The following is a 15,149-nucleotide window of genomic DNA, read 5'->3' on the forward strand; positions in this document are numbered from 1 at the left end:
GGCTGTCTTTAAATTGTCGTCTTTCTGACACTATTGTAGTAATTGCTTGTAGATTATGAACTTTTTTTTGAGGAAATGAGATTTAAGACACGGCGAATAATTTGGCTACTTTTAAATATTGATCTTATTTTGCAGAGTGTGATGTGATGTTGTGTAAATATTTTTATTTAGATGATGCTTAGTGGCGATGAGTATCAGTTATACAAGTATGGGTTGTGGAGATTAGGTTAGCAAACACTTCATATTTAAGACGGTATTCAGCTGAATCCGGTGATACTGAAAGCACGATATAGCAATATAGCTTGCGAAGATAGCATAATTTAATATATAGTAAAGATACATTTTAAAATGCAGTGATTTTAAAGCTGCCTTTGTCCTGCCCGTTATTTTTCATTAGAATGACAGTTGGAACGGCAAGCACGAGGCTTTTTCGCAGACCTGAAAATGGTTTACATAAAGTTATGAAAATCGACACTTTAGTGCGAATAATAAACTGAATTGTGAATCCCTTTTTGATAATGTATTTTTTCTGTAAAATAATTATTTGAAATTTTGTTGACTAATCTCGCTTTATCGTATTAACTTATTGAGAGAAAGCATACCAACATTCAAGTTTATAAGTTTAAATTTTTTCTTGTATCTTCTATGATACCTTACGTAGAAATAGAGTCTACATAAATGTGGTAAATTTTTATTCAATAACCTTCGTTTGACTTATGTATAATTGACAGTATTTGCTTTATTGACTCAGATATTTTATTTTAAGTGCGGTTTTAGAGAGAGCAATAATTACAGGAAATCTGTCGTGATTTACAATATTGCGATGTGGAATTTACACAGGATAATAAAGGCGATGATTTTATAACTTTAAACATAAATAGTTCTGAGTACATTGTTTTATTTTTGTACTTAGCAACAATAGGGTAGATGACATAGTTGTTTAATGAAAGTTTTGGTAGTTAATTTTTTTTTTCTTCCCTATTTGGTAGATTTAATGTCTAAAATTCGTCTGTTATTTTATTTGAAGTATACCTTTACGTTTGTGTGATACATTACTCATAAACCAATATTTTTGTTTCAGGTAAGTTTTTCACGATTATCTTTCGTCTCTGTCAAGTGATCTCCAACGGTATGATTTCCATAAATGTAACTATGTTTTTAAGTATGGTAATAGCTAATTAGTTTACGCAGTCAATCATTGCATTAAGATATTAAAAGATCTATTACGATTCATAGCTTACACAAAAGAAACGATTAATTTAATTTGCTTTGACTTCTTTTTATTCACTTTTTTTTCTAGTTTTGTTCACTAATACTATTGATATAAAATAAAGGATCGCTTTATCCATAAACACTCCACTTAACGGTTCATAATCTGTGTCCATCATTAAATATTATGTGTAAAGATTAATGTAGATATTTAGTAACGTGAGACTTATTTGCTTTCTAAATTATTAAAAACAATTAAATTCCCTAACAGCACATTTCTACTTTCAATTTCAGTTCTTATTTTTACCAGCATTAAGGTAGAAAATCCTATGAACTGTTTAGCGATAAGAAGCCCGATTTTTGTCTGCGATTTTAGTCTTTGTGTGAAAAGGATTTAAGGTAGAAAATTCTGTGATAGTTTTATACAGATGCTGTTATATTGTTAAGGAATGTACACACCAATATTCCGGTCAGTAAGACACGCGATATAACGTGCCCACATAAGAACACGCAATTTCTTCAGTAGCCATATTACTTGGTACAATCTAGAAATTACTAAGCAATTTTCATGGCAACTATTGTTTATTAGTACTGTTAAACACATACCATTTTGATAAATGATTGTAGAAAGTTAATGTCGTAGATTGTTCTTCCTATTAATACAGAATTCATTGCAAAACATGGTTTTATATCGTGTCAATGGAAAGATTAATGTTTTTTTTTTAATTTTACTGTATTCGTTTCTTTATTATATATTTAATTTTTAAAATGTTATAACTCTCGTGACATTGTTAATTATCAAAAACATTAATCTTAAGTTTTGGGCTAACCAATATTTGGTCAAATCAGCCTAAGTCCTAAATCATAAGCGGTAGTGGGTTGCCGAATCACACTGAACCGTTGTATCATTAAGGTATGAATCATCCTTATGAAAGCTACTCTGAAAAAAAATGTTCACACCTTAAAAATTAACAAAATTGCTTGTCCAATAAACTAACGGTAATACTTACTTAGAAAAAAACGTATAAAATAAAAAGTGTCCATGTCCGTGCAATTATTTCCGCCGCAGCTTCGCTGGGTGAAGGTCGACGTTATTACGTCAACTCGAATGTAATGGTTAGTTTTATGTCTTATTTAGACACGTCTCGCATAAAACCGTCCCTTTAGCTCTCCGATTGTGGGCTATAACGGCTGCCTTTATAGTAAGTACCTAATAATGTTCTAATAGAGGTATATTACATGTAATCTGGAATCGAATGTTCTAATTTTGAATGTTCGTCTGTTTTTTTTTAATCTATTTAGCATTAGAACTCTTTTCTGAAACCTTTACGCTTCCTGCTCCAATTTTGTGTAAGTATAGTGTCGACCTTAAAACATAAATTTAGAATTTCCCCTCTAAACATTTAATAACACAAATACACAATATTCTCGACAGACGAAACCCAATATTTCACTTCCTAATCATATTAGATTTCTCGTAACATTTTGAAATCACTGCACTGATTTATCGAGGCAATAAATTCTCACGTAAATATTTAGTGCTAATCATTGTGTACCATACTGTTTGCGTTTCAAGTCGGTTTCCATCAATTTTCGTATAAATACCGTTAATTAAAACATTTCGTTTTCACGTGACAGCCAATTACGGCGGTTTAAGGCTGTTTAATGTATCGGCTTTGTCTAGAACATTCTGTGATTCTGTATAGAGGGGAGCTTTTTGCTTGAATTTTGTGACAGTTTTTAATTATGTTTTAAAGAAATTTAATAAGAATGTGTGTGAATTATAGACAGGAGTAAACGTACATAAGAAGGGTTTCTAATAGGCGTCGGTCGATGATAAAATGTGAAGTATTAGTATTGAAAAAGAAGTTCACATAAGACTTGAAATTAAAAGATCCCTATATATAGGCTAAAGAAAAAGTCTACAATCGCTGCACTAGACCGGCTATTATATCTATTTTTTCACAAAAGTTTCACGATAAAGCAGATCTAATCCAACAATATCATCATGTTATCTCATCTACTTTCCGTACATTTTCAGTCATATTTTTACGGCGCACATTTTGTATCCATGTTGATATTCGTACGAGAGAAAGGTAAACATCACGTCAGCTTATTGCATCATCTTGAGTAACTTGTAAAATACGGTTCAGATAACAGAATCAATAAAACCCTTTGACAATAGATAACGCCCTTATTACGTGTAGACTTTTTTTTATAAAATAACGTATTTAATCAAGAAAAAACACAAAAGTTTCATCAGTGTGGGGATGAGACTCCGATGCCCGAATTATAGCGCTCTATCTCGCTTCCACGATAATAACCGGAGCTCATGGTACAGGGTCCGTTTCGTGGTAAAAGTTTTACAGGGTAGTTATACGGATTACGTTTGGAAGTGACAATTATGAAGCTTATCTATACAGTGCGCAGTATAACACAGATCTTTATCATTCTATATGAGTTGAATAAATATCTGAGTCATCACTTATATTAAAGAAGAGAAGTTTTACCTTTTAAATACTAGAAAGTGTTATAGATTCGTTCTTCATGGTCACACTCTAACATAATCATACATAATGTGTATGGTCACGTACCATTTTCGAACAAACAACGTTTTCTGTTTTCTCTCAGCATCAGCGAAAGTGCAATTTATACAGCTATTAGAAAGCAAACTTTGCAGATATCAGAGTAAATAAATTGTTATCTGGTAATAAACAGCTGAGTTGGTTAAATTACGAGGTGTAATAAATCTTTGTGCGTATTCAACGAATCGGAAGCAAGCGCAACAATTAGTACGTAATCGAGCAGATATTATTGGTATTCGCACGTAACACATCTTCACACTTAGTATGAGCTAAGCTGTGATATTGCCATAGAGTAAGCGAGATAGCAAGCAACATCGCTCACTGCTTCGTCTCTTTTCCACTAAGACAAAACTCGCGCTCTGCAATGACCGTTACATTAAGACCAACAACTCTTTTAAATGTAGAACGTGGAATAGAATCGCTATTTAAATTAAATATTTATTTTTAGAAAAAGAGCTGAATAAATTTCACGCCAGTGTTTAACCTTTGGACTGCACGCTTCGCGGTATTGTAAATTAAAAATAAATACAATATGGCCGCAGTTTATGGCTATGCGTTTTCCGTTAATTTAGATGGTCGAATTGTTAGTTGAAAATATCAACAAAGTAATAGACAGTTTTATATTTTTTTAATATGATAATACGACCTTAAAAAATAAACAAGCTAACAACAATTTATAAAGCAATAACTGGTCCACTGCATTCGATATTTTCTTTATACAAATACGTTTAAGGATCCCTGACTTCGCCCGAATACACATTAAGGCCTCAATTTATTCAAACCACCCTTTAAATGGGGCATCTGGAAATTAATCCGTTGTTTAAAGCAATAAATCTGAGTACACGGATTCATTTTGTGAAGTCAGTTGTCCGAAAGACTGGGCCGGTTGCGAAAGAGATCTTTCTTTCTACCCCCTGTTCGATAAAAGTTCATTCAAGCGTACAACTTTTGCGTGATTGAATTCGAAAGGAATACAGATTTTGTTTCTTATTATAACGATGATTAATAACATGTAGATATAAATTAAATAAATGAGAGTTGATTTTAATGAACGATTTTGATTTTTGCCGGTCCTGGAAAGAAAGAGGAACCAAAAGATTTTTTTTCTCCGATTTTTTATGACCCAGAATTTTGACTTCAATACAAACGAATTCCCCTTCAAAAATCCCTATGAATAATATTTAGACATATCTTTTAGTCTCACAATTTTATCAGCATAACCAAATAACCTCACTTAGTCACACAGTCGAGTCCAAATCCAGATATAATAAGCTTACATAATTACTTTAATAGTTTTGACAAAGCTGTTAGTATAATCGAATGTATTTTACGCTACAACCAATTAATAAGGCTATCCATATAATAGATCATTAGCCTAATAGTAATAGTATTGACTTTATAATGAATCGGCCATGCTCTGTTTACGAAATCGTTCCTCATAATATCGTTTGAAAAAGGTAATAATAATGTATACCGCGAAGTCTCTTAAGCAAAGTTAATTAATACACGCACTTTCTAAAGACGGATGTATCACTTTTGATGTACGTAGATTAATTAGTCTTAATATTTAAATAAGAATTCTAGATTTATTGGCCTTAAGTAAATAACGTAAGGCGATTTGCAAATTTGCCTATATTACCAGGGTGCCAACTTTGCCGTCTTAAAATAATATTATTGCAATTGTGGCAGTAGGAAACAACTAGGAAGTTTACCGGGAAGTCCTCTGAACTTTTTAAAATATGGGATAGATTGCAGAATTCGGATGTTTTTGCTCTTGTGGCCAAGTGTATGTAACCAAACGTTTCGACGAAAACATCTTAGTTTCTAAGTTATTCACACCAGTAGGAATAAACATAAATCCCCTATCGTCCACCGACACCCGAAGGTGCGTAACTCTCGAATAATCTGAGTAAATCCAAGTGTTCAATCCTATTCTCGTGTGTTCTTCGAATTTTGGACCCTTATTAATATGTATGAGCCGTGAGTAAAGATTGCTGGTGAATCGGACAAACTCCAAGATATCGTTGAACCGATGGCAATAACATGAGTGACCCTTGTCAGCAAATGGGAAGGCAGAAATAGTGTTGTACTCATTTTTAGCTGGCATCAGAACCTTACATAAATCTTGGAGTCCCTCATACGTCTCAGGAGATATGGTTCGGAGGCGCAATCCCCATTAATATTTATGAGTGAGGTAAAAACAAAAGAAATACGATTCCTCTATTTATTAAAACCATAAAAAGGCCTATTTCCTGCTGCATCAACTTGTTTGACGGAAAAAATATTTTTGCTCAAAATATTTTAATAATAGACCACTTCAGTGTAGGTAGTCGAGTACTTTTAACAAGTACAGATATAAAGTGTCTGCTTAGTTGCTCCTTGTATGGATCACCTTGAACATTGACATTTACTAGCCTTCACACTTCAGACGATGACATCGACTAGTCAGATGTGTTATATTACGTGTTGACCTTTATGCAATACTTAATTAAATCATGTATAATTTGTTCAGAAATGTAAATCTTCAAATGTCGCTACTGGATTATTGCTTCTAACGTAATACGCATACAAGTGACGTGATACAAATGACGTAATTTACCCTACTACAGTACATTTTATGTGATAGCGCAGTTTAGTAGATAAATTTCGAACCACCGCACGTTTACCATCCGATATTTCAAGCAACGCTGTAAACTTTATTGCGAATTTGTGAACACAGTTTGAACGCCGGCCAACTTTGACCTATAGATGCTATCAACAAACCCAAATTAACCTTGGAATCTTGAAATTATCGGTTACATACGCACACTCTCTCGGATTAGATCGCTAAAGTAATTGAAAGTGTGAATGGAAGCTACGGAACTGTTGGCTTTAAATAGGCTATTGAAATTCTACCGCTGATAGAAACGAAATAGGTCAACTTACTCTTGACACATATATTCTTGTGAGGGTTTGTGGTGCGGAAGAGGAGTCGTCATTACTTGAAGAACATGTGTTTTTATTTTATTCGTTTGTGAGTCTATTTGATTTCGTTCTATTGACATGATAAATAGTCATCGATAGAACAGTGGCAAAATGCGAGATGATTTTCTTTCTGGTCACCATAGTTTTTTTTTAATTAAGTGCACCTAGGGCGTTGCCGTAATTTGAAGAATTCCATTTTGAGCAACAAAATGTAAAATTAAATAGTTTCCTAAGGCCTCCAATTTTGAAGGTTTTCTTCGACATGTAAGGCATTATGTCCGTTATGTTACACGATAACGTTTGTTGTCTCAGATAATCGTTAGCTTATCTCTACTTTAGCTACATAAGAATATCTAATCGCAAGTTTAACTAACGGTGTAAGGACACGGATAAATTCAGCAAACATTTGGGTCTAAAAAGAACTCTTGAATCTAAAGGAACATGCTTAGTTCTTTTATCTGTACTTCAGTATAGATTCTAATTAAATAACAAAAGAGGTTTTTTTTACAATTTCCATTTGCAAGGCTTATTCAATATTTCATCAAAGAACTGAATACTTTCTTTCAACTACACTTTTTAATTAAACAGATTAAACTTGCGTTCACGTGAAATACTTTTATTTGTCTATAAAAAATCCTCTCTCAGATACAGTTACGAAATTAGTTACAAAGTAACTTACCGAGACTTCACAAAGATGTCTAAATTAATAAACTTAGCTTTCTTTTATTTCGTTTCTTAAGATAAAGCGTAATAAGTGGAAAAGAAAAAATAAGGCAGTGCATAGTGCTTGGGTTCCCTCGCAAACTTTTCAATCGGGCCACTTTACAGTGGAGCAAGTTTATCCTTTGAGACTTTGTAGTCTTCCTCTCTTCCCTATTTTGGTAACCAAATTGTCCGAATGACAGACTACGTGGAAACAAAGCTTTGACCTAAACTCGCTTGCTTTTTAAATTTTATTTTTTTTTATATTGAGAAACTGAATGGGTACTACCCCTCTTTTTTTTAACATTTTAACATGCAGAACAGTGGACAGTATGTAATATTTAAGTTAATTTTCAATTTGTAAGGATATTCTAGTCAGAAATTTCAAAAGATAGACAAGTTTAGAAGATGAAGGGGGAGGCCTTTGCTCTGCAGAAGAAGAATGGCAATCGACCTTGTTAATAATTGAAATATTGTGTTGTAAGATGCGGTGACCCTGCTTATTAAATACTTGGTCATTTTACTGCTTCTACCGCTGCGGTCTGCCGCAAATATTCTTGTGTTGTGTGTCTAATGTTACCGAAATTCGAGAAATAATTAACGCGCCTTGTATCATAGGCCACTAACACATAACACAATTTGTACAATTCCCGCTAGTGTTGTAGCTAATATAATATGCGGCAACTTACCGTAACTTCGATCTATCTTGGTAAAATCCTTCGGGACTATAATTTGGTCGGAAATAATGAAATGGTATAACTTCGTGGCTGTGTTATTTTTTATTCACTACTGCAATAGTCTTGTCTCATTCCAGAAATATATCGAAAAGGGAAAGGTGTAAAATAAGCGTATTCCTCTGTACCTCTTTATTTCATTTTGTCAGAGACCCCAATAAACTTGCGATCTTTATTGGAATAAGTATGCATGTTTTAGACAGACTCCATCGTGTGTTCAGATATATTCGTTACAAGGCCATCATGAAATGATAGAAACGTTTGCATAATGTATTTGTACAGTATACTGAAGTGCAGAAGGTTTTCGTTCGCAGATCGTTTTTTAAAGCTATCGAGGACAAACTTGCCTAAACGCACTTCTAAAGATGTTTACGCGTCCACATCAACACTTTGAATTTGTTTCACAAACTAAAACAGAACAAGAAGCTTTCAAACCCATAATTTCTCAACGGGAGTTTAAACCATGGTTGCTACTAAGTAGTTAAATGTCCGCTGTTTACAAATGCGTCGTTCGCATTTTTTCACACCGTTGGTACTTAAAATCCGACACTTTCTTCTCAAACAGTGCTCTCTAACTTTTTGTTCGCATTCCATCGGAGAGGTCATTTCGTACAATACGAAACATTCAGCTTTAGTTTAGTTCCCACCGTAGAACATTAGTCTTTTGTTTCAAATAACCTCGTGGTCGGACTTTCCTTCATTCATTAACTTTTCTGGAGACAAGTGGAAATCCGTGTGTAGCTTTTCCGCTAAACGATATAGATTGAATTTCAGCTCAATTTTTACTTGCTTACGGTTTATTTTGCAGTGAGATATTCTCACAAAGCGGTTGCAGGATGGTTTAAATTGGACAGATAATGAGGGAGTTTCTTTTTACGATGTTTGTGATTGTGCTTGGCTTGTATTTAGATGGTACCAGATTGTTTTAAGTTTATTATGAAGAAGATTTATACAAAGTTATTTTTTGAGTGTTTTGTTTTTGCTTGCGAAAGAGCGGAGTGGTACGTCAATTATGAACGATGCGAAGTAATTATGTTTCATATTAAGCACATTGAGTATTTTGCTGTCTTAGCCGGAATTCGAGATTTTGTAATAACAAACAAAAAGGCAACCGTAGTTTACGCTGTGTGCAACACTTGCGATATAAAAATAAAAAATTCAATTGGATTTATAAGCGATAGTATCTCTTTAATTACTTACGTTGGCACTGTAGTACTAATTAAAATCAGCAATACATTTATATGACGAATACATTTGCCCCACCCATGTGTTTTTTAGGACGTTAATTGCCGACACATAATAAATTCTGATCAGTATTTTAACCTTATAAATTATTAGCATGTATCTAAATCCACCTAGTTTATTGTAATATTCCTGTTATCACCTATTTTCCTGGTAGGCACTTGCTATCGGTCGAGTTATATACTCGTAAACACAGTTTTCGTGCCACCATTTTCCGCTGTCAATTCAATACGTACGGACGAACACATTGTTATATCCACATTTAATTCTTTAGTGCAGTGTTAGAGAAATATTTTATTTTAATTTTTAAATATTAGAATATTTTGAAGGAAATGTGACTGTTTGTGTGACTTTTTGCTGTGTTTTTTTAAGTGTTGAATATGATTTCTGGTAGAAGAAGATTGTCGTTGAACGCTTGGGTGGAAAAAGCGATATACAAAAGGAGAGATTCTAAAGATTCTCCTCTGCCTTCACCTTTGTCAGATGTGGTAAGCATTTTTTCAAATATTTCTTTATTGAAAAAATAAAATGTAAATAATAATGCGTAAAAACGTTTGTCTGGCCTTGAAACCAGCCAATGTTATCGACTCCTGATTACAGTCATGATTTGAGCTTTGGAATATCACGTAAGCGTGGTACAGCGATAGTATTTAATATACCTTCTAATATCTCCTTTTAATTAAGTCGTAGAATGTTTGAATATGTGTTATGTTTGTCAGTTTGTTACAATTCGACTAAATTAAGTAGTCTGTATCAATATGTCGTTGGCAGATGTATAGGCCACCTGCCAAGAGTATTAGTTACATTGCGTATCAACGATTTGGCAGTTGTGCTCATTTAGGGCTGCCAAAACAGAATTATTATATTTTTCATTTGTTTTTCTCACCCATTACTGCAATTTCTTTAGTACCACTAGACTCTACCTCAGGTTGCCGAATAATAAATATATTTAATAGAATTTTTGGCACATTTTTTCAGTATATATCTCTAGGGCTGTCACAAAACTAAATACCCCCTATTTTCTGTCTATTTTTCACATGTTCCGATGTCAATAGAATACAGTATGTATGGTAATGAGTGTCTTATTAGGTAAGTTCTAAACACCGGATACAGTCGAACGTACTCGTATGCAAACTCTTGCGAAAACGGGTTGTGTTCCGCCGCTTATCGCATTCTCGATACATTTTTAAACTGTCGTAAATTACTTTAAGTCTGCTAACTTGTTTACAGTATTTTGCAATTTTGAAATTAATCGGACACCCTTTGTATACTCAACTTGTCACGCAATTTTGATTCGAATAAATTTGAACATAAAGTTTAAAATTAAAAAGTTAAGAATCAATGTGGTTGGTACATTTTTAAATAAGGGTGTTTATATTTTGAGTGTTGTATTATTGTGCAGTATATACCTATTACAAATGGGTAATGACTAGTTAGTAATTAATAATAATGATTAGTGGAGAAGCATCCAATTTCAATTGTTTCAAACAAATGTTTTAGCACAAGGTTAAATATTACTGCTCATACGTGACGATATAATAGTTTAGAATTTATTGATAGTCATAAAGTATTACTTAGGCCTTTCAAAATTATCTGTACCTCACAATATTATTCATATTTATGAAATAACTAGCTGTTGCCCGCGACTTCGTCCCCGTGGGTAGAAGATATAAGTTATGATTTATACCTGCCCTGTTTTTTTCACATTTTCCATTGTATCTTCGCTCCTATTAGTCGCAGCATGATGTTATATAGCCTATAGCCTTCCTCGATAAATGGTCTATTCAACACAAAAAGAATTTTTCAAATCGAACCAGTGGTTCCCGAGATTAGCGCGTTCAAACAAACAAACAAACAAACTCTTCAGCTTTATATATTAGTATAGATTAGTATAGATATAGATTATTCGATATAAAAGACTTAAATAGAGACAGGTTTTTTGTATTATACCGATTTGAACTATATGTAATTCATTTGTAAAGCTTAAAAGTTATCAGGGCACGAACCAAGCACGCACTTTAAGGTAGGATCGATAAACACTGACTCAAATGCCGAGTTCATCGTCATACGATACGGCTGATGTATTACAAGGTTAGTTAACCTTCGCCTTTTTTGTTAACCGTACCTTTGGATAAAGGGTTTCAGTGTCTAATCCCTTCACGCTCACATGCCTATTGGTACCGTCAACAAAACTCTTGCGATGACGGCATGTGTTCACCTTGTGGAATATCGGTCGCTTGTTGTAAGGAAAACAAGCGAAAATCAACTTTATTGCTCAAGATATAAAAGCGATGTCAATGTCAAACTTTTACCATTGATAACTTAGTTTCGTAACTTTTAACAGGATAATTCAAAGCATTATCACATAGCGAAACTAAAAAACGGTATTTAATTATAAACAAAAACAGTTTTCGCTTTTATTCCTTGTTAAAATGTACTACGAAAGTTGATATATTTAAAATTCGAATGAATTCGTTTGGCCTTGACAACGCAGCGACATTTTATTAACATTACAAATCCTTTGGGTCTTGAACTAGACAACGCCGTCAGAATTAATAGTCACTCATTCTATTAAGTGACAGCCCTGACATTGACGGACTGAATTGTTTATTTTGAATAATTGTCAATTAACGACAAACTGATTACGTTATCGAAATATCAAGATTATCAATTGTCGACACGGTCTAGACGTAATGCATTTTGATAATGTTTTAATCTCCGCTGCAAACATTGTTTTGCTCTAATTAATGTCACTAATTATTTTCATACAGAGTTTTTTGTCCTACTCTACTCTCATATATAACACTGGCTGGTATTAAAAAAAATATTGACTAGCCTCGGAAGATAAAAGGATAAAATAAATGACTTATTTAAATTAGGAACTGCAAACTGCGAGCATAAAAAAACAACAACACTCCGTTTTTTTTTAATAAGGAGAAGGCATCACAATACAGTTTCTATCATTAACAGTGACTTTCACAACAGCATAAATACGTTTTGTCCTAACAAAGAGGTTTCGCTCATCTTTTCATATCGTAAGTGTGAATGTGTGTACTAGATAAGGCCACAACTGTTTGGCATATGTTGTGTTTCCTTCCATCACTTTCTATATAACGGCTCAGCCATATGGCCGGTCATTGTTATAGGTGCCCACGCGCAGGTGCCAGTAAACAGCTGTTATTGGGATATTACCACCCCATTATACACATATTCGAGTTTTTGTGGGTGATAATGTCTGTGGGTAGTATAGGTCTTTGTCCTGCAATCTATGGATAAGAATGTTTGTATGATTGCCGTGTTTGTTTGGCCTCTATGAGTGCCGAAACTAATGTTCAGTTTGTGATGCAATAAAACTGTAGTCTACCATCGACCCGCAAGAAGGTGTTTCATAAAAAATAAAGTTTCATTCATTCAATTTTCTACGGAAAATACTAGTAGCTTAGTATATAAATTGTTCAAATTCAGTTCGACTTGTTTAGTAATTCAAATGTTATATCTGGCGTATTATTGTAAATAATGCCTGTCTTTTGTAAGCGTATTAAATAAAGTTTTCTATTATATCGTTGTGCGTTTTTTAATTGTTTAGTTTTTATGAGTCATGGTGAAGGTATACAGACCTCTGCTTTTGCTGGACAAATATAAGTCTTAATATAATATAAATAATTAAAAAGGTTGCTGAACCTATTAAATTACTTTGATTGCAATAAAGTCGTAGAAAAAAGAGTACTTTGTGTATAATTCCTGCTGTTTGACCACCCAAACAGCAGGTTTTCAAAACGATTTCGAGGACAAAAATAGTACAAAGTCACCGGCATAGCTATTAAAATATCTACCTACTTAGGTACTTATAAACATCATCATTGGCCTAGCCTTTTCCCAACCATGTTGGGGTCGGCTACCAGTCCAACCGGTTTCAACTAAGTACCAGTGTTTGACAAGGAGCGACTGCCTATCTGACCTCCTCAACCCAGTTACCTGGGCAACACGATACCCCTTGGTTAGACTGGCTGTCAGACTTTTTCAAGCTTCTGACTACCTGTAACGACTGTCAAAGATGTAGGAATAACTAATATAACTAATAATAGGTACTTATAAACAAAAATATTCAAAACAAATAAACAATCAAATTATATTAAATTGTTACTGTTTTTAGCTTTTCCTGTTATATTGACGTCATTTTATATTATAGTTATATAGCATTGTTTTCTTATCAGAGGCGTAAACACCTCATTTGTGCCATGTACAATTAATATTGTGTCTCATCAACCACAAACCATATAGCCTTGGAATCTTTAGCTATGATTTAAAAAAGAATGAGGATATATTAAACCGAATTGCAAATATTTTTCTAACTAAGTACAGACTTGTTTTATTTAAAGAAGGATAATGAATTTGATCATTTCGTAAATTATTTTTTTGGTCTTCAGACACCTATTAGATCTATATTGTTGTGGTTATAAATGAGAAAGTGCTTTATATGAGCGTAGAATACCGTCTCTCTCCCACTTTGCAAATATTTGTCTTTTTTTATCAAATATATGCTTGTTAATGTTATACACTATTAACGTAACTATAATTAAGTAGCTAGGCATATTTTGTCTGATTAACCAATTACATAATAGGTAATTAATCAATAACATCAAAATTGCAAATATTAATTGAACATAATTAAAATATGCTAATAATAATGTCTAAAATCCCGGATTCATGACGCAAATACAATAGGTTCTGTATTTTAGTTTATTTTTCTGTCCTCCTATTCATGTCATAATCCATACGATGAAAAAAAATATATAAATCACACAAGACAGTAATAAACCGTAAAATCGTCGTTACAAATCGATACAATACTGATATAATTGATAATAGCTTATGAAACTGATATTTTTATCTGTTACAAAAGTATTTTGTAACAGATATTGATATTAGTTCCGTCCTTTTTGAACGTAACTCTGAATCTCGTGTCACCAAGTCTTAATGTTACATTATTGCAGTTTTGTAAGCGTGATAGATAGTCTCTCTCTAGACTAGCTCTCTCACACACCATGTTTTGTTTTCGGATGGTAAATCATCAAACCCCTTTAGGGTTGAGCGAAAGGGAGTGTCAGACTACTGACTAAAATCCACCCACGTTCCTTTCTTCCCTTTGTGGTCATTCCCGCTGCCCTGGCAAGCATCAGCCCTAAGGCGCGTGGAACACGAACGCGCCGTCAAGGGAAGTGACCAGGCAGTGAGATACCTACCCATCACATCACTCACCGCTTGCAAGACTGCACCTCTATCCAACACCTGCAATAATATTACGCAAAGTAAGGGTCTGGTAAGCTGTGTTGGTATCAACAAAACATTGCCAAGACAAGTCCGTGACGGCTGCGTATAATTACCATGCAATTACTAATTACTATGAGCTTCATTGATAGATACCTGTTTGGTTGATTGCTTGCATGTAATATAAAATTATCGAAACCTTTTAATATTCTGTAGTATTTTAAACAGTCAGGTTCTTATTACAATCTAAGAGCTAAGCTTCTTAATTTATTATTGATTATAAGTAATTAAAAATAAAATACGCCTCGACATTTTTCTTCAGCAAATAAAATTAACTAAATTTAGATAAGTATATTAGTTAATACATAATACTACACAATAAAATTATTTTTCAGGAAAAATCGAAGCATTTTAATTAGGCTTTTATATTAATTTTATTAAACGT

General features: G+C 33.4%; 1 protein-coding gene across 8 annotated transcripts in view; it reads left to right on the forward strand.

Annotated features, from left to right (window-relative positions):
• Positions 1–15,149, forward strand: part of LOC113492131 (rap1 GTPase-activating protein 1) — a 276,804-nt gene that overhangs the window by 206,949 nt on the left and 54,706 nt on the right. Inside the window, exon 1 of one of the 8 annotated variants that reach the window (XM_026869515.1) lies at positions 8,640–9,924. The exons of 6 other annotated variants lie outside the window; for them this stretch is intronic. In XM_026869515.1, coding sequence (XP_026725316.1) covers positions 9,817–9,924 — 108 coding nt within the window. In that variant the 5' untranslated portion in view covers positions 8,640–9,816. Of the gene's footprint in view, positions 1–8,639; positions 9,925–15,149 lie in introns of those variants that run through there. One more of the 8 variants, XM_026869508.1, reaches the window with a different exon arrangement.

Source organism: Trichoplusia ni, chromosome 1, assembly GCF_003590095.1.
Source record: "Trichoplusia ni isolate ovarian cell line Hi5 chromosome 1, tn1, whole genome shotgun sequence".
Lineage (NCBI taxonomy): Eukaryota > Metazoa > Arthropoda > Insecta > Lepidoptera > Noctuidae > Trichoplusia > Trichoplusia ni.